This window comes from Sinohyriopsis cumingii, chromosome 3 (assembly GCF_028554795.1).
Source record: "Sinohyriopsis cumingii isolate HCF-2022 chromosome 3, ASM2855479v2, whole genome shotgun sequence".
NCBI classification, from domain to species: domain Eukaryota; kingdom Metazoa; phylum Mollusca; class Bivalvia; order Unionida; family Unionidae; genus Sinohyriopsis; species Sinohyriopsis cumingii.
In genome coordinates, this window is record NC_142963.1 from 141,700,259 (window position 1) to 141,727,146 (window position 26,888).

General features: G+C 38.0%; 1 protein-coding gene across 3 annotated transcripts in view; it reads left to right on the forward strand.

The window, feature by feature from the left end:
- LOC149803970 (integrator complex subunit 13-like) overlaps nt 1-26,888 on the forward strand; it is a 281,070-nt gene that overhangs the window by 232,878 nt on the left and 21,304 nt on the right. For all 3 annotated transcript variants that reach the window (XM_089953810.1, XM_089953808.1, XM_089953809.1), the window contains 5 exons: nt 3,475-3,653; nt 7,296-7,383; nt 8,702-8,778; nt 17,525-17,682; nt 25,860-26,075. In XM_089953810.1, coding sequence (XP_089809936.1) covers nt 3,475-3,653; nt 7,296-7,383; nt 8,702-8,778; nt 17,525-17,682; nt 25,860-26,075 — 718 coding nt within the window. The remainder of the gene's footprint in view (nt 1-3,474; nt 3,654-7,295; nt 7,384-8,701; nt 8,779-17,524; nt 17,683-25,859; nt 26,076-26,888) is intronic.

Genomic DNA, 26,888 nt, shown 5'->3' on the forward strand with positions numbered 1-26,888 from the left:
CAATGGGTCAGAGTTACTGTAATGTTAGATCTACATCACTAACCTGGACCAAACTCTGTGAACAGCTTACGCATGGGGTCAAAAGGGCAATGGCTTATCTTTACTGTAGCTGAACAAGAATGGTTTCAGCACCATAATATAGCTCTGCACCACTGAAACAACTGTGCGGATAGCTTGCACATGGGGTAAGGAACAAGCCTATCAGTTTGGAGGTCAGGAGGTTGAAGGTTCAGGTTACTTTGAAAGAAGAAAAATAGTTTGTGCACAAATTTCTGTCCTTGACTATGCATGTTTGCTAAAGTTTGGCTGATTAGTACATTAGATAAGATACTTATTGACTTTGGGATCAACAGTTCAAATATTACGGTCACTGAATGAAAGAAGAAAACGTGTTTTGCTTAATAACTTTAGTCTTAACCAGGTACCTTGACCAAAGTTTGTAGTGGACTTACACTAATTCAGTGGTATGGAAGAGGCCTGTTAATTTGCAATACAAAATTGGTCAAAGGTCAAGGTCATTGTGGCTCACAGAAAAGTGGCTCTTGCAGAATAACTTTTATTCTAAAGTTCCTTGATCAAACTTTGTAACTGACTTGCTCTTCAGTTAATAAAGAAACCTTTAGATTTTGGGGTGTAGAAGTTAGACGTCACAGTTATAGTAAGTCCAAAATGAAGTAATGGTTTCTACACAATAAATGTACTTTAAGGCTGCATACCTTGACCAAAAATCCATGTCATTGATAACTGATCTCCATTGTCAACTATGCTACTAATTCCTATACAAAGAATTATTAACTATTGGGACTGCTGTGGTGTCCTAGGTGGTTAGAGCATCCATCTCAAAAGTGAACCCCAGCTCAGTCTTACTAGAGAGTTCTAAAAATGGTACTAGCAGCCGCCTCCTTTGGCATTTAGCATTAAGAGGTTAAGACGGGTCGGCCTTGTGTGTCAGGATCGTGTGTCTGGGTATGACATGACGCTACATGTTTGTGTGTCAGGATCGTGTGTCTGGGTATGACATGATGCTACATGTTTGTGTGTCAGGATCGTGTGTCTGGGTATGACATGATGCTACATGTTTGTGTGTCAGGATCGTGTGTCTGGGTATGACATGATGCTACATGTTTGTGTGTCAGGATCGTGTGTATGGGTATGACATGATGCTACATGTTTGTGTGTCAGGATCGTGTGTATGGGTATGACATGACGCTACATGTTTGTGTGTCAGGATCGTGTGTCTGGGTATGACATGACGCTACATGTTTGTGTGTCAGGATCGTGTGTATGGGTATGACATGATGCTACATGTTTGTGTGTCAGGATCGTGTGTATGGGTATGACATGATGCTACATGTTTGTGTGTCAGGATCGTGTGTATGGGTATGACATGACGCTACATGTTTGTGTGTCAGGATCGTGTGTCTGGGTATGACATGACGCTACATGTTTGTGTGTCAGGATCATGTGTATGGGTATGACATGACGCTACATGTTTGTGTGTCAGGATCGTGTGTATGGGTATGACATGACGCTACATGTTTGTGTGTCAGGATCGTGTGTCTGGGTATGACATGACACTACATGTTTGTGTGTCAGGATCGTGTGTCTGGGTATGACATGATGCTACATGTTTGTGTGTCAGGATCGTGTGTATGGGTATGACATGATGCTACATGTTTGTGTCAGGATCGTGTGTATGGGTATGACATGACGCTACATGTTTGTGTGTCAGGATCGTGTGTCTGGGTATGACATGATGCTACATGTTTGTGTGTCAGGATCATGTGTATGGGTATGACATGACGCTACATGTTTGTGTGTCAGGATCGTGTGTCTGGGTATGACATGACGCTACATGTTTGCGTGTCAGGATCGTGTGTATGGGTATGACATGACGCTACATGTTTGTGTGTCAGGATCGTGTGTATGGGTATGACATGATGCTACATGTTTGTGTGTCAGGATCGTGTGTATGGGTATGACATGATGCTACATGTTTGTGTGTCAGGATCGTGTGTCTGGGTATGACATGATGCTACATGTTTGTGTGTCAGGATCGTATGTATGGGTATGACATGACGCTACATGTTTGTGTGTCAGGATCGTGTGTCTGGGTATGACATGATGCTACATGTTTGTGTGTCAGGATCGTATGTATGGGTATGACATGATGCTACATGTTTGTGTGTCAGGATCGTGTGTCTGGGTATGACATGATGCTACATGTTTGTGTGTCAGGATCGTATGTATGGGTATGACATGACACTACATGTTTGTGTGTCAGGATCGTGTGTCTGGGTATGACATGATGCTACATGTTTGTGTCAGGATCGTGTGTATGGGTATGACATGATGCTACATGTTTGTGTCAGGATCGTGTGTATGGGTATGACATGACGCTACATGTTTGTGTGTCAGGATCGTGTGTCTGGGTATGACATGACGCTACATGTTTGTGTGTCAGGATCGTGTGTATGGGTATGACATGATGCTACATGTTTGTGTGTCAGGATCGTGTGTATGGGTATGACATGATGCTACATGTTTGTGTGTCAGGATCGTGTGTCTGGGTATGACATGATGCTACATGTTTGTGTGTCCGGATCGTGTGTATGGGTATGACATGACGCTACATGTTTGTGTGTCAGGATCGTGTGTATGGGTATGACATGACACTACATGTTTGTGTGTCAGGATCGTGTGTCTGGGTATGACATGACGCTACATGTTTGTGGCATGATGCCTCAGTGCTAGATATCACTATCAACTGCCACACTGCAGATGTCATAGTGATATGACTAAAATTGATAAAGCTATGTTACAAATCTAAATCACACACACACCCACAGACTAACCAATGGATATGTGTATAATGTTCCCTACTTGAATTTGTTGTATCGAAAATATCCGCTTTGGACCACAAATGATGTGATGTGATGTGATTTTTATTTTTAACGTAGCTTTAACAATTTTTCAGTCATATCGCTACAATGTCTGCAATGTGGCAGTTTATAGTGATGTCTAGCACTGGGGCATCATGCTGCAAACATGTAGCATGATGTCCCACCCAGTCACATTATCCTGACCCCAGGCCGACCAGTCCTAACACTAACCTCTTAATGCTGAATGCCAAGCGAGGCAGCTGTTAGTACCATTTTTTAAGTTTCTGGTATGATTTGGCCGGGGATCGAACCCACAAACTCCCGCATCTGAGGCAGACGCTTTAACCACTAGGCCACTGGAGTGGTGGACCACAAAGGGCACATGTGCAGTGATAAAATAGTATGCCACTTTCTTTACAATGAACATTTTATATTGACAACAATCAGTCTTGGGGAAATACTCAATATTTTGAGAGCTGTTTATCCAAGTGTTGTTGATAACATTTTATCCAAGTGTTATTGATACATTTTGAAAAGGAAATCATCCTATGTCACATGTCCTATATTATATAATAAACTTCATCTTTTCCAGGACGAGCTGTTATGCTGGAACAACCAAGAAAGACTGGTTCAAAAGTTATCTCCCATATGTTGGCAAGCCATGGGGGTGAAATTTTCATCCACACCATCCCTGTCACACGTTCCATTTTGGAAGATCCCCCATCCATCAGCGAGGGTCTTGGAGGACGTGTCACAGACTATAGAATCCCAGTTAGATGATATTACACTGTTTGACAAAAGCTTGAGAGTTTATTTTCTGCTTGACAACACTTTTGCCACTATCTCTTTCCTTTATTTTTCTCTTCTACTCAGACATTTGCAGATAAATGGATGGGTGGGTACAGTGGGCTCCCTCTTATATGCCCCCCTCTCCTCACCAGTAGCCATCTTTACATGGCATGTTTGCTTGGCACAAAGAACCATGTGTGCAAAAGTAAACCTCATTGGCTGCCACCCCTCTGATGCAGCATGTGGCAAGCATTTTAGACCAAAAATGTAAAATAATCCCATGCAGCTGGCCCAATTTATCTTATGTGTGTCCAGAACCAGTTTTTAATTCATACAGTAATCTGATTATGGAAGATGTTGACTGGATGGATGTGGAGCACATTTTCAAACCTCCAATATAAATCAGATATAAGAGGACATGGTAGCACACCACATGTCACTCAACTGCCATCTATGTGGCAACCAATATGTAAGGAATTCCAAGTGAGAATAAAAGAAAACATAGTGTCTAAACATTTTAATATATCTGACCACAACATAGATTGTGTTAAATATCAGATCATAGAAATTATTAAATCTGATCCAGAGGTCTCCAGTAGCACTATTATTAGATAGAGAACTTTTTTGGTGTACCAATTACATCCTCCCCAGCTGGTAGGGATTAACATCTCTGTTCTAATGGAAGTCCAAGCATTAACTTCTCTATTGTAATGGGAGTCCAGGCATTAACTTCTCTATTTTAATGGGAGTCCAAGCATTAACTTCTCTATTTTAATGGAAGTCCAGGCAACCTAAGTAATCTGATTATCTCTACCTATGCTGGTTTCTCGATGTCAGGTTTTTGTTGATTTTTACTTTAGAAGAAAAAGTAAAAGTTCTTAGAATCAGCGACAGCAGGGAGAGGTCAAGAGTTGTTGCTGGAAATTATGATGTTGGAAAAAATTAAATAAATGGCATTGTAACAGATAAGGAGAATATTCTGCAGCAGTGGGAAAATTGAGTAAATGGAAAGAGAATTATTTGAAATGCCACACATTGTTTGTACCAAAATTTAAATGACAGTGTTTTTCTATGGCTTAACAATGTACATGTCAACACCCACTCCCATTTCACACATAAGAATAAAAAACTATTAATGTCTGTTCACTTGAAATAAGTCTGTTCTTAAGACAAGAAGAACTTTGTAATTATTAATACTCCTTTTAAATGAAGATATTAAATGCATTGAAGTTACATGTAACTTTCTTACTACATACATATATATACTTCTCACAAATATAGTCTCCCTCTAGAAAGGCCACCCCTCTTATAAGGCCACTTCCTCAGTGCAGAAGGAGTGGCAGTATTAGAGGGTGACAGCTGCAATAGGATGTAATCCGAGTGCTCCATATAGACCAGTCCAATCAAAATTTGAATGGTTATCAACTGCAAGGGGCCCCGAGTGGCAGAGTGGTCTAAAGCGCTCTCCATTACAGATCACTGCCATCTCACCTCTGTCTGCATGGGTTCGAGTCTCAGATTCAGCCAGTGTGGGTATGTGAGAAAGCTTGCCAGTAGCTTCTCATGGGTCGGTGGTTCTTTCCGGGGTTTTCCCAGGTTCTTCCTTCACCATTAATACTGGCCGTCATGTATAGCCTATCATGTGCTGAAAAAAGGCGTTAAATCCTACTACAACAACATCAACTCCAAAACAAAAAGTGCCTTCTAATCACCTCACATTTGTTATATGAACAGCCTTGAATTAGCCTTAATCATAATATAGGTAACAAGGGAAGCAACTGATACAGAAAAAAATCCAAAATTACCTTCTAATTTTCCAGTAATTGAATGCTTTAGAAAAGACATGAAGATCTTCAATTTAATGCTTTCTTGTGGAAATTAATTAGAAATTAGTATGCGACTAAATCTGTTCAATGAAACCTGGATTGGTTTTGTCTTTTCTGAAAAAGTATGATGAAATATAGTTATCATTGTCTTGGTGGTAATGGCAACATAGTTATCATTGTCTTGGAGGCAATTGCAACATAGTTATTGTTTTGGTGGTAATTGCAACATAGTTATTGTTTTGGTGGTAATGGCAACATAGTTATCATTGTCTTGGAGGTAATGTCAATATATTTATCATTCTCATGGTAGTAATGATCAACATTGTTATTGTCTTGGTGGTAATGACAACAGTTATTGTCTTGGAGGTAAAGGCAGCATAGTTATCATTGTCTTGGAGGTAATGACAACATAGTTATTATTGTCTTGGAGGTAATGCCAAAAGTTATTGTCTTGTAGGTTGTTGTTGTTGTTGTTCTAGGGTTTAACGCCATTTTTCAGCACAATGTAGGCTATACATGGCGGCCAGTATAACTGGTGGAGGAAGAACCCTGGAAAACCCAGGGAAGAACCACCGACCCACGAGAAGCTACTGGCAGGCTTTCCCACGTACCCACGCTAGCTGAGCCTTGGACTCAAACCCACGCAGACAGAGGTGAGATGGCAGTGATCCGAGACGGTGAGCGCTTTAGACCACTCGGTCACTCGGGGCCCCTTGTCTTGTAGGTAATGGCAATATAGTTATCATTGTCTTGGAGGTAATGGGAACATAGTTATCATTGTCTTGGAGGTAATGGCAGCATAGTTATCATTGTTTTGGAGGTAATGGCAACAGTTATTGTTTTGGAGGTAATGGCAACATAGTTAACATTGTCTTGGAGGTAATGTCAGTATAGTCATCTCTGTTTTGGTGGTGATGGCAACATATGTATCATTGCATTGGTGGTAATGACAACATAGTCATAATTATCCTGGTTGTAATGGCAATGTAGTTATGATTACCCTGGTGGTAATGACAACATTATGAAAATATTCTCTGTACTGAAGTTATTGTTAGTTTGATACATGGGGAGACATCATTCTTTGGGTCACAAGTCGGACACAGGTTTTATGTGGAATTTCTGCTTAGTAAGCCAGTTTAAATTCACAATTTATCAGTGAGATAACATTACCAGGTGTAAGAAAAATCTCATTATTCAGTTTGGTTTCGTAAACATCATTCATTCATTCATTCATTTGCTTATTTGGAAGGTGTCATAGCTCAGTTGATACCATCCTAAGCCAGCCTGGGTTGGCAACCATTACAAGTCCTGGGGACAGGCATTTAACCAGCCTGGGTTGGCAGCCATTGCAAGTCCTGGGGACAGGCATTTAACTCACATTTCTTTATCATTATATAGCCAATATTGTTTTGAAAATGCTGTAAAAAAACAAGAAAACAACAGTTGTTTTTTCATTCATTCATTCACTCATTTATTCATTCATTCATTTTTCTTGAAAGTGGGTCATTGTTGCTCAAGTTTTAATCTCTGAGGGATTTAGCTTCATAGATAATTCTGCCTTCATTATGGATGATTTCTGAAATAACACTTCTTTAGACTTTTACTATCATACTGACCAATGAAAGTCTTCCCAAATAAACTCTGTATTAATTTATAAGTTACCCATACAACCATTTACTAGGGCACAACATTCATTTCCTGTGTCAGTAAATTGACACTTTCTCTGTACTGTGTATTTCTTAGAGCTGAGAGGAAGTACTTAAAATTGCTGCTTTAGCATACATGTTAATTTTTTCAGGATTTCCGGGAATTTATGAAAGAAAACCGTCTTGCTCCAGCCTTGCCCTCTATGATATCAGAAGACAGAGAAACTCCATTGGAAAGAGGTATTGCAAGTACAGCTTTTATTCAGCCATAGCTCACAAGATACCTTATCTATCATAGCACAGAATAGTATTCTCGAGACATTTTGACCCTTGCCCCTGAACCCCACCCCAGAAAGTAACAGTTACCATATTTTTCTGTACATCTTTGGACTGTATTTATGGACACCAAGTATTTTTGGTCAAAATCATATTTTCTTGCCTTGTAATGTTCAGCCATCATTTTGAAATAATTTTTTTCATTTATTTTTGTTTATTGACACAAATGCAGCTCAGCAGTGTCAAGATAAACAAATGCTGTTTTAAGAAATTTGGGGAATAGCTTACTTGTCGTCGAAAATAGCCTTTTTATATGTATGATCTAAATTGATGGAAATTGGGAGACCCATATTTTTTCTATCCATTAGCTGGATGCCACTAATATTATTAACATATATTGAATGACGTCTGTTTAAAACTATGTTAGTCACACCTGTTTAAAATTAAATTACTCACCTGTAAAGTGAAACTGAATTACTCACCTGTGTATAAAAATCTCTAACATTAAGGTATGAAAAAAAGTGTTAAAATGAAAGTGTTCGTATCAGAGAATTTTTTTATAATACCTCCATTGTTAACAACACTAAAACCAGCACCCAGTCAAGAACCAGTTGCTAATATAAGAATTGGTTTCAGTGGATAAGAACATATAATAAAATAAGAGCAAAAACATTTTATTTTTTCATGTGTTTGATAAATTTGGAATTTTTAAGTAATTGAATGTAATTTAGTTTGCCATTGGTCTTATACCAGATTTCACAAACTTGAGTTAGTTCATTGGTTTGTACATGACCGAGTGTATATTTTAGTCTTATCCACAATGGCAGTGCTAAGCAAAATTTTGGAGATGACTTTCACTTCAATGGTTTCCTCCTTTATATAAAGTGTGCCATATTCTTCTACTTATAAGCAAACTTGCTTGTGGAAATAAAAAGAATCAAGAATCAGTTTGTGAATTTCCTTCAAATAATGCTTCTCTTCCCTCAAGCATTGTTACTAATATATAAACAAGAGTCCCAAGTGGGTTTGTTATTGATTACCTGGTATATAATGGTCTCAATGCCAAAAGTAGTAGCAATAGGCCAGGTGCCTCTGGTTGTAAGTCATCCATATAAGGATAAGTTCCAACTATTCCACCACAGAAAGAGTATTGTTGTATTGAATATTAAGTTAACAGTATTACCCAATGAATCTTTTTTCCCCACAAAATACTTCCTTATCAACTAAAATTCATAAACTTTTCTTTCCAAAAATAAAGTTTCATTGTAATTTTTGCTTTCAGCCAAGAAACACTTGGAACGAACCAGCAGATGTTGGCCCATGGTCATCAGTGAAACAATAATCTTCAATATGGCTTCAGTATGTAATTAAAAACTATTTTCTGAATTTAGTCTTTGGTTTGCCTTTTTGTTTTTTGATGACACATCAGTGCTATAAAGATTATATCATGCTTAGGCAAGTATAAAAAAGTTCTTGCCCAATAACACACTATGATAGGCAAGTACAAAAAAGTTCTTTGCCCAAAAACACACTATGATAGGCAAGTTCAAAAAGGTTCTTTGCCCAAGAACACACTATGATAGGCATGTACATAAAGGTTCTTTGCCCAAGACCACACTATGATAGGTAAGTACAAAAAAGTTCTTTGCCCAAGAACACACTATGATGGGCAAGTACAAAAAAAATTCTTTGCCCAAGAACACACTATGATAGGCAAGTACAAAAAAAGTTCCTTACTCAAGAACGTAATATAATAGGCAAGTACAAAAAAATTCTTTGACCAAAAACACACTATGATAGGCAAGTACAAAAAAATTCTTTGACCAAAAACACACTATGATAGGCAAGTACAAAAAAATTCTTTGACCAAAAACACACTATGATAGGCAAGTACAAAAAAATTCTTTGACCAAAAACACACTATGATAGGCAAGTACAAAAAAAGTTCGTTACTCAAGAACGTAATATAATAGGCAAGTACAAAAAAATTCTTTGACCAAAAACACACTATGATAGGCAAGTACAAAAAAATTCTTTGACCAAGAACACACTATGATAGGCAAGTACAAAAAAATTCTTTGACCAAGAACACACTATGATAGGCAAGTACAAAAAAATTCTTTGACCAAAAACACACTATGATAGGCAAGTGCAATAAAGTTCATCACCCAAGAACACACCCATGATAGTTACTCAGGTTTGATCCAAAATTGGGAATCAGACTTCAGCCCATGTGGCTATAAGTCCAATGTCAGACTCTTTTATAAATAGAAAGCAGACTATTTTTCACAACTTCTAGTGTTTTATAAGAAAAATATTACTGGTTAATCTTATAGCTAGACAGTGTTGTCTAGGTCACTCTAAACAGTTAGTTTTATGATATGGTCACTTCTGGACTATTTCTCATTGAAAGCCACCCATTAGCAAAGTAATACTCTATGACTATTGATATGCATCCGTTTTTAATATTCATCAGTGAATAGAACGTAAAAATATTAACATGCCTAAAAATGATCTTTGTATAATAATCCCCTTTAGAGTGGCAACATAAAAATGCCTAAAATGATACTTAACACTGCAGAAAACCTATACTAAATAAATTAAAAATATTGCATACCATACTTTTTGCCAGACATGCCCATATTTTTTACCAAGAGACAATTAGCTATGGCATAAGTACCTAAATCGTCTCTCTTTGTGAACAGTACATAAATTATCTCCCTTTGTGAACTGTACATAAATTGTCTCCCTTTGTGAACTGTACATAAGATGTCTCCCTTTTTTCATTCTATTTGTGAAACATTGCTGATGTTTTAATGATGCAATTTTAGGTAAAGAACAAGTTAATCAGACATGGCCAGACAACTTGTCTCCCTTTGTGAAATTTGATTAGTTAACAGTGATAACAAATTAGAAATGGCAGCATCATATTGCCGACTACAGGTCAGTCAGTTAAAAACTAATAATTATATCCATTTAATAAACTTTAATGATGGAATGCAGATAATTCATTGCAATTTAGAGGCATTTAAAAATTGTTTGCACTTGTATAACACAGTAAAGACGTGGATGCCTTACACAGTCTAAACAATATTGTTCCATTTAATATACCAAAATAAAAGGCTACCCTTTCTCTATCAGGGTATACTAGTGAGGCTTTCCTTAGGGAGCACTTACCAGTTATTATGTACTTTTGAGAGAGTGACATATGTAAGGTGAAGTTGTTCGCATTTAAAACATGCACAGTGGAGAGAATGTTGGCATACCTCTGTGCTACATTAATGTAATGTGGATGATATTTCTTTGGATATTGTACTTTTGGAAATTGTACATGATCTAAGCACACTGCTAACTAAAATGACTGCTCCCTTGTGCTAAAAAAGTCAGCCTGAATTAGTCTAAAGTACACTATCCATAGCAGCTATTAAAAAAGGGAAAATGAATTTTGCCAGACTAGACAATACCAGCTTCTGAAAGTGCAATGAATGAATTGCCAAATATATAAAATGTAAAAAAAGTTATCGGCTCTTTTTGATACAATTTACCTCTGAAGTTCAGGAAGTGAAAATGACCAAGTGGAGCTAGCACTTTTTTGAAAGGTGCACATCTGGAGTAAGGCCAAGCTGTGTACTCTATAACCCCTATTACACCCATCATTCATACACCAAAATAAAGGGAATTAAAGGTTTTTTCAATTATACCTAAGATATACAAGGTTATTTTTAAATAGCCAGTATAACCAGCGAGGAAAGCCAGGGAAATTCTTTTTCTTTAAAATTCTAACCCTATGCAAAATATGGAACTGTAGATCATTACCTTAACATTATTACTGCAGTGACCACTGTAAGTCTGTATAATGGCACACTTATATGCTTCCCTTAAAAGTGATAATAGTGAACCACTGTAGTACTTGTTGACTATATCATGATATTCTTGTATGTCTTCCCTTGACAGTGATATAGTGGGGGCCACTAAAATACTTGTTGATTTTATCATGGTATGCTTGTATGGATTACCTTTACAGTGATAGTAGTGGGCCACTGTTATACTGTTGACAATATCATGGTATACTTGTATGGTTTCCCATAACAGTGATATAGTGGTGGACCATTATTATACTTGTTGACTATATCACAGTATACTTTTATTGTTTCTGTTAACAGTGATAATGGTGGACCACTGTAATACTTGTTGTTGTTGTTGTTGTTGTTGGGTTTAAGTCCATTTTTCAGCACACGATAGGCTATGCATAACAGCCAGTATAAATGGTGGATGAAGAACCCTGGAAAACCCTGAGAAGAACCACCGACCCACGAGAAGCTACTGGCAAGCTTTTTCACATACCCACATTGGCCGAATCCTAGACTTGAACCCACGCAGACAGAGGTGAGATGGCAGTGATCCGTAATGGAAAGCGCTTTAGACCACTTGGCCACTCGGGGTTCCTTGTAATACTTGTTGACTATATCACATTATACTTTTATGTTGTTTTTTTAACCCTGTTATGGGGACCACTGTTATATTCATTGTCTGTATCATGGTATACTTGTATGGCTTCCCTTAACAGTGTTATAGTGGGGGACCACTGTAATACTTGTTGACTATAGTATACTTGTGTGGCTTCCCTTAACAGTGTTATAGTGGGGGACCACTGTAATAGTTGATGACTATATTACAGTATACTTGTATGGCTTCCCTTAACAAAGTTATTGTCGGAGACCAATGTTATACTTGTTGACTACATCATGGTATGCTTGTATGGGTTTCCATAACAGTGGTATAAAAGAAGACCATTGTCTATATTATGGTATACTTGTATGTCTTCCCTTAATAGTTGTATAAAGGGGACCATTGTAATACTTGCTGACAACATCATGGTATACTTGTACGGCTTCCCATAACAGTTTTAATAAGTGACCACCATATTTGTCCATTTATAATTCACATTCCACTGCAAACAGCACAGACCCTGCTGTAGTATAATATTTGGACAGATCAGGTTCCATGCTGCTTGCTTCATTCAGAGTTGGAATGAACAAGATTGACGCTCGTTGTATGATGCATTATGGGATGGCAGTACTGGATTTATTACATGACTTCTGTGATATTTAGATTATTATACTATTTTCTTGTGCTTATTATTGGCATTCTATCAATCTATGTCATGGCTAAAATCATCATGAGTCCATTATTAGTTGGTAGTTTCAAAATTATAGACAACTAGCTTGACTGTTCCATTCAGCAGGTCAGATATGTTCTGACCTATCCTGATGTTACTGCTGCTGTGTTGATGGATGATGTACACTCCAGAATGATTAACATTGATATGTTATTTGCAGTGTACCAAGCTCTGCCTTGTTGCTGTGCTTCACAAAGCCAAACTCCATCAACCTGGAGTTCTGAAATTTAGTTTTGCTGGGCTTTGCTTGCTTCACTGATGGCTCATCCTTTCCTGAATCACATTTGCATTTTGACATTTTGCCTTCGAAAATGAATCATACTTTGACACTGTTCCAACTACCAAAAACTAATTATGTTTTGCATTTTATGTATGTGACTTCAAAGAAATGTTATTGCTGTTCATGAACTTGCCAGTCAACTTAAATAAAGATGGCTTAAACATACTCATTCAAGGCAATGATGTGTTATAACATTCTCATTCAAGCATTGATGTGTAATAACATTCTTATTCAAAGCAAGGATGTGTAATAACATTCTCATTCAAAGCAAGGATGTGTAATAACATTCTCATTCAAGGCAATGATTTGTTATAACATTCTCATTCAAAGCAAGGATGTGTAATAACATTCTCATTCAAAGCAAGGATGTGTAATAACATTCTCATTCAAATCAAGGATGTGTAATAACGTTCTCATTCAAGGCATTGATGTGTAATAACATTCTCATTCAAGGCATTGATGTGTAATAACATTCTCATTCAAGCATTGATGTGTAATAACATTCTCATTCAAAGCAAGGATGTGTAATAACATTCTCATTCAAGGCAATGATGTGTTATAACATTCTCATTCAAGGCAGTGATGGGTAATAATAATAATAATAATAATGAGGACTTTTTATAGCACCTAATCTTTAGAAGCTCTAAGCGCTTTACAACATTAGACAACACCTATAACATAAAAAACATATATAATGATATGATTACAAAAAACAAACACCATGAAATTAGAAAACATAAAGAACATGCTGAAAATATTTAAGGTAGGAAACATTATTAGGTCTTTAAGTTTGTTCTTGCAGTCAAAATAAGTGAGTTTTAAGAGCCTCTTAAATGGGATCACTGTGACTTTGTGTATAACTTCAGTGGGCAATTCATTCCACGTTGCTGGGCCCTGGTATGCAAAAGAATGTTGTCCGTATGACTTCGTTTTCATAGTGGGAATAATTAGTATACGATTGTCAGAAGAGGAGCTTAAGTATCTTGCTGGTGTGTACACATGGGTGAGGTCAGATAAGTATGTTGGACTGGAGACCGTCAGTGAAACGTAGCACAGAGAACAAATTTTATGTTTGATTCTGGATCAAATGGATAGCCAGTGTATGGTACAGACCAGAGGGGAGGTGTGCTCTGATTGTGGTACTCCAAGTATTGTCCAAGCAGCTGTGTTTTTAACTTTTTGAAGCTTCTGGAGTAGATATTGAGATGAACCAGACAGAATTGAGTTACAATAGTCCGGTCTTGAAAGTACTAATGAACACACAAGTGTTTTAGTGGTATCAACTGAAAGATATTTGTGAATGGAGCTGATGCGTTTCAGCTCAAGATATGCAGCCACGCATATGTTCATGACATGTTGGAGGTAATGTGAGAGTACTGTCCAGAGTAACACCTAGGTTTCATACTGATTGTGTGAATTTAATGTTGGTGTTGATGATATTTATTGTTTGAGTTAAAGAATGTGAATGAGAAAGTCTTTGCGTTGTGATCAGAATGGCCTCAGTTTTATCATCATTTTTCTGCAGCTTGTTACATGTCATCCATGATTTCACATCAGAAATGCACCTCTCTACACCTTGAATGGTAGCATCAACTTCAGTTGGGTGGCTAGATTTGTATATTTGGGTGTCATCAGTGTACAATTGGTGATCTATGACACTTGAGAGCGGCTGAGTGTATAGAATGAAGAGAACAGGTCCAAGAACAGACGCCTATGGAACACCACATCATAGATTAACTGTGCTGGAGTGTATTCAATTTGCAGACACAATTTGTGTCCTGTTGACCAAGTAGGACTTGAACCACAGTAAGGCTGTATCATGAATACCAAATACATGCTAGAGACGGTGAAATAACATATCATGGTCTGTTGTGTCAAATGCTGCAAACAAATCAAGGAGGGTGAGGACTGTAATCTTTCCACTATCCAAAGCCGAGAGAATGTCAATATGTAATAAATGTAATAACATTCAAGGCAGGGATGTGTAATAACATTCTCATTCAAGTCAGTGGTGTGTAATAAGATTCACAGTCAAGACAGTGATGTGTAATAATATTCTCATTCAAGTCAGTGGTGTGTAATAACATTCACATTCAAGTCAGTGATGTGTAATAACATTCACATTCAAGGCAGTGATGTGTAATAACATTCACATTCAAGTCAGTGGTGTGTAATAACATTCACCTTCAAGGCAGTGATGTGTAATAACATTCTCATTCAAGTCAGTGGTGTGTAATAACATTCACATTCAAGACAGTGATGTGTAATAAGATTCTCATTCAAGGCAATAACATGAAATAACATTCACATTTAAGGCAGTGATGTGTAATAACATTCTCATTCAAGGCAATGATGTGTAATAACATTCACATTCAATGCAGTGATGTGTAATAACATTCTCATTCAAGGCAATGATGTGTAATAACATTCACATTCAATGCAAGGATGTGTAATAACATTCTCATTCAAGGCTATGATGTGTAATAACATTCACATTCAATGCAAGGATGTGTAATAACATTCTCATTCAAGGCAATGATGTGTAATAACATTCTTATTCAAGGCAATGATGCATAATAACATTCTCATTTAAGGCAAGGATGTGTAATAGCTTTTAATTTAACTAAGCTTCAAAAGAATTGGGTTGTTCCACTTTGTGTATTTTGCCTATACAAATTACCCTAATAGACTTTCCCACATAAGTCTTCTGAGGACTTAACACATCACCCTAACTGTAGTCAAGTAATATGTGAAATGGTGGTCATTTTCTCTGATTGACATTCCTTTTAATTGTCTCTATGACAATTAGCTGTATAAACTGCTCCAAGGATAGTTTTACATGAGCTCTAGGCAGTTATGTTCGTATGTACTACATGTTACAGGCATGTATTGAGGTGGTCAAGGAATCTCTTTGGGTTTTTTTCTTTTTTCGTTTAAAGATTACTGAAAGTTGTATTTTTCAAAACAAAATTGAGTTTTTAGCATAACACATGTTATGGCAGGTATTAATTTGTTATAATTTTTTGTTATGCCCCAGCTGTGACAGTAGTTTGGGTATATAGTGTTACATCTGTCTGTCTGTCTCCATCTGTTTGGAACACCTGGCTAAGTTTTGTGTTTAGGTTATTTTATGTACTGTGGTTGGGATCTGTGTACCACTAAAGCATTTCTAGTTTACTATGCATTGATTCTCTATCAGCATCTTGATAAAGTCTTTAGTCTGTTTTATTGCCATAACTTCCTCAAAAATAATTCTACATTAAATAGCACTAAATAGTGATGGGCACAGTCCTCGTGACCGCATGCACCATATCGGATGAAACTCCAGGGACCGTGGATGGTCAAGAGGCATAAGGTTTAACCTCTAACCTCTAATCACAATAGTTCGAGTCTCAGACTCAGTTAACATGGGTATGTGGGAAGGCTTGCCAGTAGCTTTCCATGGATCAGTGGTTCTTCCCAGGGTTTGGACATGTTCTTCCCCCACCAAATATACTGGCTGCCATGTATAGCCTATAATGTGCTAAAAACTTGCATCAGACCTGTAACAAGGAGCAAGAACTTCTAATGAAAATCCATCCACTACAAGCAATGCATTACAATGCAATCCTTAACTTGTATTTTGTATGCTTGTTAGAAGATTGAGAAACCATTTTAAAAAAATATATTTGTATGGAAGCATTTCATTTGGTTATTTAACTGATTTACTTGGGAAAGGTGGTATCTCATTTGGTTGAGTATTAGGTTCCTAATCCAAGGGTTGCAGGTTTAATACTCTCCCAGAACAGTCTAGATTTACTGCCTCATTGTGTGCCTGGAAAAGGGACCTCACTCCCATTTTCTTGGCATGATATAGCCAACAATGATCACACAGTTGCATACAATGAACTAAACAAGCACTAATTTATTTTCACACCCATCCACCCATTGACATTGAGTGAAAATCATTAAAAATGTATTTTCACTCCCATCGCAAATCAGTACCAAAAAAGATAATGAAAAATAAAGTAGTAAAGGCTTATTGAGTGAGACCCAAATATGTATAAATAAATCAAATCAATAGAAGTGTTGACCATGAATGGACAGTTTTGTCCAATGTCCACAAAATGACCTATTTTAAGAATTCCTATGCAGATGCCCTTGCTGAGTTAATCCTATCTGGACAGCCACTCAAAACATTTGTGACCTTGAATGTAGCCTCAAACCCAATTGACATTTTTCTCCCTTAAACTGACGTTCTACAAGGGATAGGAATAGGCAGTCATGACACATTTGCTAATAATCATGAAGATAATGTGAGCTAACTCATCCATACAGCTAGTATTTAAGTTTACACATTGGTCAGTCATATAAAACAGTTTAGTGCTACCTTAATCTTACTTTTTGGAAATGGGGAATGATCAGTATGTTACAGGTTTGAAAGTCAATCACTGCATTTTGCATTGTATATTAATGTATAATGGGTACTGATGTGTACATGTATGTCACTCAGGTTTTGAGTATCAGGTAACATGACAATATTTTATAGATGTTACCATTGTCATCATCTTCCAGTCATTATTGCTGTCATCTTCATTGTTTTCCTTATCATCTAGGATTTGGCTATTACAGCCTCAGAAATTTACTAATTGATAACCTATTTTCAGCACATTGACCCCTTGCCACGGCTAATTGTGAAAGAGAAACTAGATGAAGATGATGTCCTGGAGTGTAAGAAAGCCATCTACCATGTAGTTGGGATGGAGAGTAGAAATGAACCCCTTCCTGTCACAGCCATAGGGAGCAGGGGCAAGGGACCCAAGAGGTACAGTAGCACTTACATGACAGTTAGTTTAAGAAAGCCATCTACCATGTAGTTGTGATGGAGAGTAGAAATGAACCCCTTCCTGTCACAGCTATAAGGAGCATGGGCAAGGGACCCAAGAGGTATATTAACACTTATCTGTCAGTGAGATGAAGAGGGCCATATATTATGGCATTGGAATGGCAATGAACTGCTTCCTTGGTGAGTAGTGGGTAAAAGACCCAAGATTACTGTAGCACTTACATGACAGTTAATTTACAAAAGCCATATCCTGTGTGGTTGGAATGGAAGGTATAAGTAAGCCTCTGTATATCACAATCATGAGGGGAGGCAGGAACAAGAGACCCAATATTACAGTAGCACTCATGTCAGAATTTAAGTGTATGGTGTTCCTCTAAAAGTTTATTAGAATAGAGAGTGGGGATGAACCCGCCATTGTTCTCACCATGGAATTCAGGGCAAGTCAAAATCTGGTGGGATGTTTGGCATGATGGAATCTATTTTATGTTCTCTTCAGGGGTCTTAAAATTCTAAAAGCTTTTGGCAGACATTTTTCCTGAAAATTATGTGAGAGCCAGATGTTTGTGAAATTTAATTTAAAAACATTCTTAAAAGGTACATAATGCAGTTCAGGAGTTGCTTTTGTTTTAATTTAATCCTTCCATGGTTCTTTAGGTTCTTTTTAAAAATGATTCCCCGTCCCCACTTCAGAAACCATACTTTAGAGTTTTGTCCAAAAACTGTATTGTATGCAAATCAACTGTTTTTAAAAAAAAACATTAATTATTAATTGGCAACAAGCATACTTACTACCTCAAAATACACACCACCTAATCCAGCTCCACTCAGTCAGGTTTATTTTATCATTTCCTCAAACAAGTGTTGGAGAATGATAATAAAGGCACATTGTTGTTAATTGTACCTTTTAGTTTCTAATTACAGCTTGGTCTACACTTATTTCCTTGTATAGGTCTGATAGACTTCTACACAATATATTTAAATAGCATGTTGTGTACGGGATTGATATAGTGTTGTTCATACTCAGATTTTGACCTGAGAGTGGCATTCCAATATTTCATACCAGTACACATTTGCTATTTTATTCCCCTATTCTAACATAAATGACATCTCTGGGCACAACCCATGGGCACACACAATCAGGACACACCTCATGGGTACACACACACACAATCAGTGCACATCCCATGGGTGCACACACACAATCAGGGCACATCCCATGGGCACACACAATTAGGACACATCCCATGGGTGCACACACACAATCAGGGCACATCCCATGGGCACACACACAATTTTGGCACAAGGAAAGCATTAAGATGACCACAAGGGCATATAAGATATTGTTTGCACCTAAAATATTCACTATAGTTTTAGAAATGTGGTTTAAACATTAAAACATATTTCTTAAGTTCTGAGATTCAGCAGTCAGCAAAGTGGCTGACAGCCATGGAATCATGGATGTGATGACAATTGCCCCACTCATGCCCTCCTTTCAAGAGACCAGAGTTGGGCCCCTTTAGAAGTACTTCAAGCATATCAACTTCCTGGAGATAAAGATGATGGTGAATGCCTTTTGATTACAGGTGTAGATGTTTAGCATGTAAAGGTCAGTTTTACTTGTCCAGGATATGTTTTCAAGAAAGGCCACTTTTCACTTTCCCTGGAGATGCTTTCAGGAAAAGGCAATTTCACTTGTCATGGAGATTTTATCAGAGAAGGGCACTTTCACTTGTCCTGGACATGTTTTCAGGAAAGAGTGCTTTCACTTGTCATGGTGTATCAGTGTTTAGTATACCAGACCTGTGATCAAAATGGGTCATGTTTAAATCCCATCATCGCATCAGCCAAGTTGGTTACCACGGTGTGGATTTTGGGCAAGACACATTACTCCAGCTGCCTCAGCACTAAAAAAAACCTACTTGAGTTGCTGTGCAGTATCACACAAAACCAAAGCACCTGTCCCACCACCTTAACTGTAATAAATTAATTCAGGGGTCAATGGACAATCATGTCCACAGACTTCATACTTCCCATTTTGGATTTTCTCCACAGGTATCCTCATTGAAAAGTCCAAATTCATACTTGCCACACTCAAGTTCTTAACCCTTTACCTCACAGAGCACAGTTACAAAGTGCAGCACGCTATAAATAGAACACCTGTTACCTAGTCGACAGCATGCGCATAGGTCTGCCTGTGAACTGTTAAGCAATGTAGTGTATGTTAAGTTTAACAGCAGTTTTAACCATTTTACATTTTTGGTACACATCTATTATATGTGGAAAAATTTAAGAGTAAAGTCCGATTGTTATAGCTGTGTAATTATTTTTCACTGAAGAATTTTTTATGTGCTTTAAAATCGAGAGATAACTCGTTCACCGTCATGTCAGTGAGGCCACGTGACCAACTGTAGCTGCCATTTCCCATACTCGAAATTTACGTTTTCCGCCTGCGTCTACATCACTAAGTCATCTGAATTTGATAATCAATAAAAACTAATTGCTGCCTACATAAATATCAGAGCCTTTACCTAAGTTATTGAATCTTTCATAGTTGTGATTCTAATCGTGAAAACTTTGTAAGTACTGAATGAAATCCTGCCTGTGAACTGTTAAACAATGTAGTGTATGTTACGTTTATACTGAATGAAATCCTGCCTGTGAACTGTTAAGCAATGTAGTGTATGTTACGTTTAACAGCAATTTAACAGCAAATTTAACCATTTTACATTTTTGGTACACATCTATTATATGTGGAAAAATTTAAGAGTAAAGTCCGATTGTTATAGCTGTGTAATTATTTTTCACGGAAGAATTTCTTATGCGCTTCAAAATCGAGAGAGAACTCGTTCACCGTCATGTCAGTGAAGCCACGTGACCAACCGTAGCTGCCATTTCTGATACTCGAAATTTACAAGGTTTTCGTCTGCGTCTACATCACTAAGTCATCTGAATTTGATAATTTATAAAAACTAATTGCTGCCTACATCAATATCAGAGCCTTTACCTAAGTTATTGAATCTTTTATAGTTGTTATTCTAATCTTGAAAACTTTGTACGTTCTGAATGAAATCCGCGACCGCCATTTTGGAGAGTGAGATTACGACCCAGTTACTTTAAATAGCAGATATCGACCAGTGCATACATAGCGACCGCATGATCTGATGTAATTGTCTTTCGCAGAAATGAATGTAGTATCTAATAGGGGGGTTTTCCCTGAAGGTGGCGCTACGAAAACCAGCTCAAAATGGCTGATGTTTACAGCAGGCGTCAAAAGGTGCTTCCATGCGAATGGAGTAAAGGCGTCAAAAGGCACTTCCATGCAAATGGAGTAAATGAGTCCAAAGACGTTTGCATGACGTAAAGGGTTAATAGACTTACAATCCCTGCGGAATTTGGCACTTTGCACTGCATGATTCTGTCCTCAGTCTTCATACAGACCCAAAGGGGTTGACCCTTATATACCTCACTGGGACAAGGAGGATCACCAAACTTCAGATTCTCATCTTGCCAGACAAAGATCCAAAAGCCTGGGCAGCTAACAGCCTTTATTCACATTGACACTGTCTTGATAAAGAATCATCAAAGTCTTGCAGAATACAACGGTGGATCATTTAGCTCCTTGATCTAGCAATGGAGATTTCCAGGTCAGTCCTACCTTGATCTAGCAATTGAGATTTCTTGGTCAGTCCTGCTTTGATCTAGCAATGGAAATTTCCAGGTCAGTCCTACCTTGATCTAGCAATGGAGATTTCCAGGTCAGTCTTACTGTCTCTTCATCTGCCAAAACAGTAATGCATGCAGGCTGTCCATCAAAACTCAGTAAACCTCCATGCCTGGCCTATATCAAATAAACCCTTAGAAAGGACCATTTCTTTAAACATTTAAACAAAAGACAAGCATGGACAAGGAAACTCACCATGTTAAAAGAATACACTGGACAACAAATTTTTACAAAAGTCATGTTACTGAAATAAAATTAGTCAATTCTTATCAATTTTTATGTGCTGAACACGAATATGACAGTCAAATTGCAAAATTGGCTCTAGTTTTTTTGTAATCTGCAAGAAATTAATGTTGACATAACGAAATGCATTCCAATAGTAAAAGGTCAACTGTAATAGCCTACCTATAAAAAATCAAGTCATTGACTACATCTTAGATTTCTTCGCCTGTCTCTTGTACAGCTGTTCGGGAGCATCTCTGAGGAGTGTCCAGCAGTAGTCAGCCAGCATTGTAGTGGACCATTTTCCCTGGTATCTTTGTTCCATTGTTGTGATATCTTGATGAAAACGTTCGCCGTGTTCATCACTAACAATACCACAGTTGCTAGGAAAGAAATCCAAATGGGAATGAAGGAAGTGAATCTTTAGAGACATATTGCAGCCAAGTTTCTTATACTTCATCAACATGTCTTCTACTAGTTCCTTATAGTTTTCTGCCCTAACATTTCCGAGGAAGTTTGTAGAAACTAGGCGAAAAGCATTCCATGCTTGTTTCGCGTCACCTTCCAGCAAGTTGTTGAACCGGTCATCTTTGAAAAGCTCTCGAATCTGAGGACCCACAAAAACTCACTCTTTAATCTTTGCTTCGCTGAGTCGAGGGAATTTTTCATGCAGGTATCGGAATGCTGGCAAAGTCCGGTCAATGGCTTTCACGAAGTTCTTCATCAAACCTAGTTTGATGTGAAGGGGTGGTAGCAAGATTTTCTGAGCCTCAACCAGAGCTGGGTGTTGGATATTCTTCTCTCCAATGGCTACATTCTGCCTGTGAGTCCATTCCTTCCTCATGTAGTGCATTTCCCTTGCTCGGCTATCCCACTCGCATAAGAAACACATGTATTTTGTATATCCTTGCTGCAGTCCCATTAAAAGGGCAACTACCTTCAAATCACCACAGAGGTGCCAGCTGTACTTGTTATACTCAATGGAATTCAGTAGCTGCCTTAAGTTATCGTATGTCTCTTTCATGTGGACAGCATACGCTACTGGAATAGATGGAAGAATGTTTCCATTGTGCAAAAGCACAGCCTTGAGACTCAGTTTCGAAGAGTCCACAAATAGTCTCCATTCTTGTGGGTCATGAGTGATTTTTAAAGCATTCATGAGGCCCTCAATATCGGAACAGAATATCAGATTACTTTCCTTTCTGAAGAAAGGCTCCAATTGCTGGTGGCGCTTTCGATATGCAGTAATTGTGACATCTTCTTCTAGAAGATTCCATTGTTGGAGTCTTGATCCTAGCAATTCTGCCTTGTTCTTTGATAAGTCCAAATCACGAATCAGGTCATTTAGTTCTTCCTGTGTTATTCTGTGTGGGGTTGATGATGCACCACAGTGAAAATCTGGATCACTGCATGCTGATGGACCAGGAGAAGAACAGGTCGACTCACCTTTGTCTTCGTCAGATGAATCAAGAGAATATTCTGCTGGAGGTTCTGGAATAGGAAGTCCCTCACCATGTGGAACTGGTCTCAATGCAGACGGAATGTTTGGGTAGACTATTCTCGACTTCTTTCGCTTCGTTATTCCGCCGGAAAGAGGAGGAACCAAGCAGAAGTAACAGTCATTTAGGTGGTTGCTTGGCTCTCTCCACACCATTGGGACTGCAAACGGCATTGATGACCTTTTGCAATTCAACCACTGTGAAAGCTGTGTTGTACATGTAGCACAGCATATATGCGGAGCCCAAGGCTTGTCTTGGTCACCAACCTTGCATCCAAAGTAAAGATGATATGCCTTCTTCACTTGAGAATTGATACTTTTCTTCTGGTTGGCAAATGTCACTTCCCCACAAATATAGCAAAAATTGTCCGCGGTATTAACACACTTTCGAGGCATTACTGTTCTTTATTGTACGTAAATGGATAAAATAATAAGTTTTATGTAACAGTAGCTTGAACTGTCTCGCACAACGTCTAAAATATTTTAAATGCTGAACCTATCTGATTGGGCTTTATATAGTACACTGCTTACGTCAGCTTCAGCAGCCGCCTGGCATTAGTATAATAGGCCTACACATGTATAGTACACTGCTGACGTCAACTTACTTCAGCAGCCGCATGGCATTAGTATTGCATTGCATCAGAAAATGATGCAATCAACTGTGGATGATGTGAGCATGATGGTATTATGCAATGTTACATCATTATTCCGGATGTTGCTGCAGTCCTACTGGAGAAATTTACACAGTGAAACATAGAAAATGAGGTATATGAATATCTTCAAAACGAGAGCCATTACAAATTTTTCACAGTTATATTCGTGTTCGGCACACCAAAATACTACAGATTAGGGCCTTTTCAAGTCAGTAATGATTTCACTGTTGACCAGTGATATGGGAGGAAATGGAGAGTTTCTCAGCTGTAGGAGTAGAAACACATCTCTCCCTTAAAAATGTCTATACCACAATTATCAAACTTTCTCATGTGGTCTCTGGAGGAGAAGTTAGCTGTGATCATAACCAATAAATCAAGAGCCACTGTCGTAAGTTTTTGGACATGTCTTGACATCCTGGAAGGGATGAGGAAATAAGCCAGAACAAAAATCTCTCAGACCTTCTAGCCAATTTTCATACTGTTTCAGCTGAAGTCCCATGCCCTTAGCCCAGACAGAATCTGACATGGTGGAACAAGGCACCATTCAAACACCTTGTCCTTACTTTAATTTGTGCATGACATGCATTTTTGTCATTCAAATGACAGCAGGCAGAATCAGTGAGATTTGCATCTGATCAGTCAGTCCAAACTATCTGCTGTTCCACTTCAGTTTCTGTCATGAGTGTCCTAGCTTTCATTGATAAGAACAGGCTCCAACTCCTGTTCATTTAGAAACTGCTGTTTTCTTTGGACCCTTTTAGGGGCATATACAGGACCCCATCAGGGCACTAATGCAGTGTCTGAATGGAGCTGAGCCAATCAGAAGAGGGATGTACCATTTGCATTTTCCACTCAGATGTACAATGGACTATATTCCAGTTTTATCCTGGACTGCTTGGGTTATCTGCTGAGTCTGCAAAGCAATTACCAGAGACAAGATAATTTCTTACATATATTATATCAAAAGTTAGTACAGTCGCCACTCAGGTGCAACTGTTCTGTGAGTGACATCACTCTGTCCATGGGATGGCGGTCAGAGATGGCATTCTCTGGCTTTCACCTCAGAGACCTTTTACCCTAAAGTTCTCAGTTCAACTTAGTGGGACCTATATCAACAACATAACATGCCATGTTTCCAAGTTTAAATCCAGCTTTGGAATGATGCAGGTTACTCTACTTTCATCTGTGTCCTGGCACTGACCATGTGCTAACATTAACTTGTTCCTCACAGTTGACTTGAATCTGACATTCATAAGTTAGAAGATAGTAGATAGGGCCAATTTTGGAGTAAGCCGATGTAACCTCCTCCTCCTCCACTTATTATAACATTATAAGCAGAATTTGGAGAAGAAACAACTCTTTTGAGTAAAATGTTTCTTCAAGAATAACAGGCACACCATCCCATTATCCTCCCACAGTAACCACACAAGAAAAGCATGCACATCTGTTCCAGTATTAACTGTTGAGTGAGAGAATTAGGTGCCAATCTCTGTCTGCAAAGGGTTAAGAGGTTAGTGTTAGGACTGGTCGGCCTGGTGTCAGGATAATGTGACTGGGTGGGTTATCATGCTACATGTCTGCAACATCACTATAAACTGCCACACTGCAGACATTGTAGTGATATGACTGAAAAATTGTTAAAGCTACATTAAAAATCCAAATCACACACACACCCCATCTGCAAGGGGAGACAACTCTTTTATGATGTCCAGTTAATAGTCTTGTTAAACGAAGATGACAGATGTGGTGGGTGTTTAATTGGCTTGGGGAGGATGGATCTGTGAAGTAGTGGATCAACTCCTATCATATTATGATTTGGTAAGTATTATTGAAGAAACATTTAACTCTATAAATTGGTTTGCAGACATTTTTGTAGGTATGTCTCTACCACAAACTATTTGTTGCTAATACATATTTGTTTTAACTTAGGCATTTGTTCAGCTTTTGCCATACCATGCATTTTTTTCTCCATCCAATTTTGAACCTTGACCAAATTTATCAAAAAACTTTTAAAGTTTTATTTTCGTCAATAGTTCTCACTCAGTGTATGTTGTATTTCTAGGGAGGAACAGTACCGTCAGATGTGGTCAGAGTTGGAGACATTGGTGAGATTACATGCTGACACATCACCAATGCATCAGATGATACTGGACTGTCTGTTGGAATGTAAAAAACCTGATGAATCAAAGGCTTCACCGAGAAAGGGAGATAAATCTGTTCACAAGGAGGAGAAAATGGAAGTTTCTGAGGCAGAAAAGTCATGGAAGGATATTGAGAGGTAGAGCATTACCATCAAGTTGAGTAAATAATGATTGCACAAAGGTCACTGTAGCCTTTATTCCAAGCTTCATTGGAGTTGGTTTGACTTTGTGTTAAAGGTCATCTCTCCACAGTTTATTAAACTTGGTACTGTATAGCATTATATTTGAGTGAGAACATAATGCTTCCAGCAGCTAGGTTACAGTGATTTTCATATCATGCTTCAGTCCCATTTTTTAAGTTTTGAGTTAAATCACTGCAGGAAATAGAATTAAATGTGTATATCAGAACCATATACAATGATCGCCCTCTTAAATGTGCCTTCTTTTCAGTGGCCACTTGCTTTTTATGGCTAAAATCACCTGGCACTGATGAGTTTGTGTTCAAAAGTACCCCTCAAGGATAGCCATTCCCCCAGTATGACCAGTGGCCAGAATATTATTGGAAATAATGTCAAATTTACCCCTCTTGTGGGGCCATATTTTTTCCAACATTTTCGTAAAGAACCAAACTTTAATCCATACAGATAGGTAAATAATTTAATTTTCCTTACAGCTGTATGATCCTCAGATGTCCAGTATGATCCTCAAATGTCCAGTATGATCCTTAAATGTCCAGTATGATCCTTAAATGTCCAGTATGATCCTCAAATGTCCAGTATGATCCTCAAATATTCAGTATGATCCTCAAATGTCCAGTATGATCCTCAAATATCCAGTATGATCCTCAAATGTCCAGTATGATCCTCAAATGTCCAGTTTGGTGACTTGCTGGCTAATAATTGAGATGCACAATATTCATAAGCACAAGTAATCATGAAAATGGCAATGTA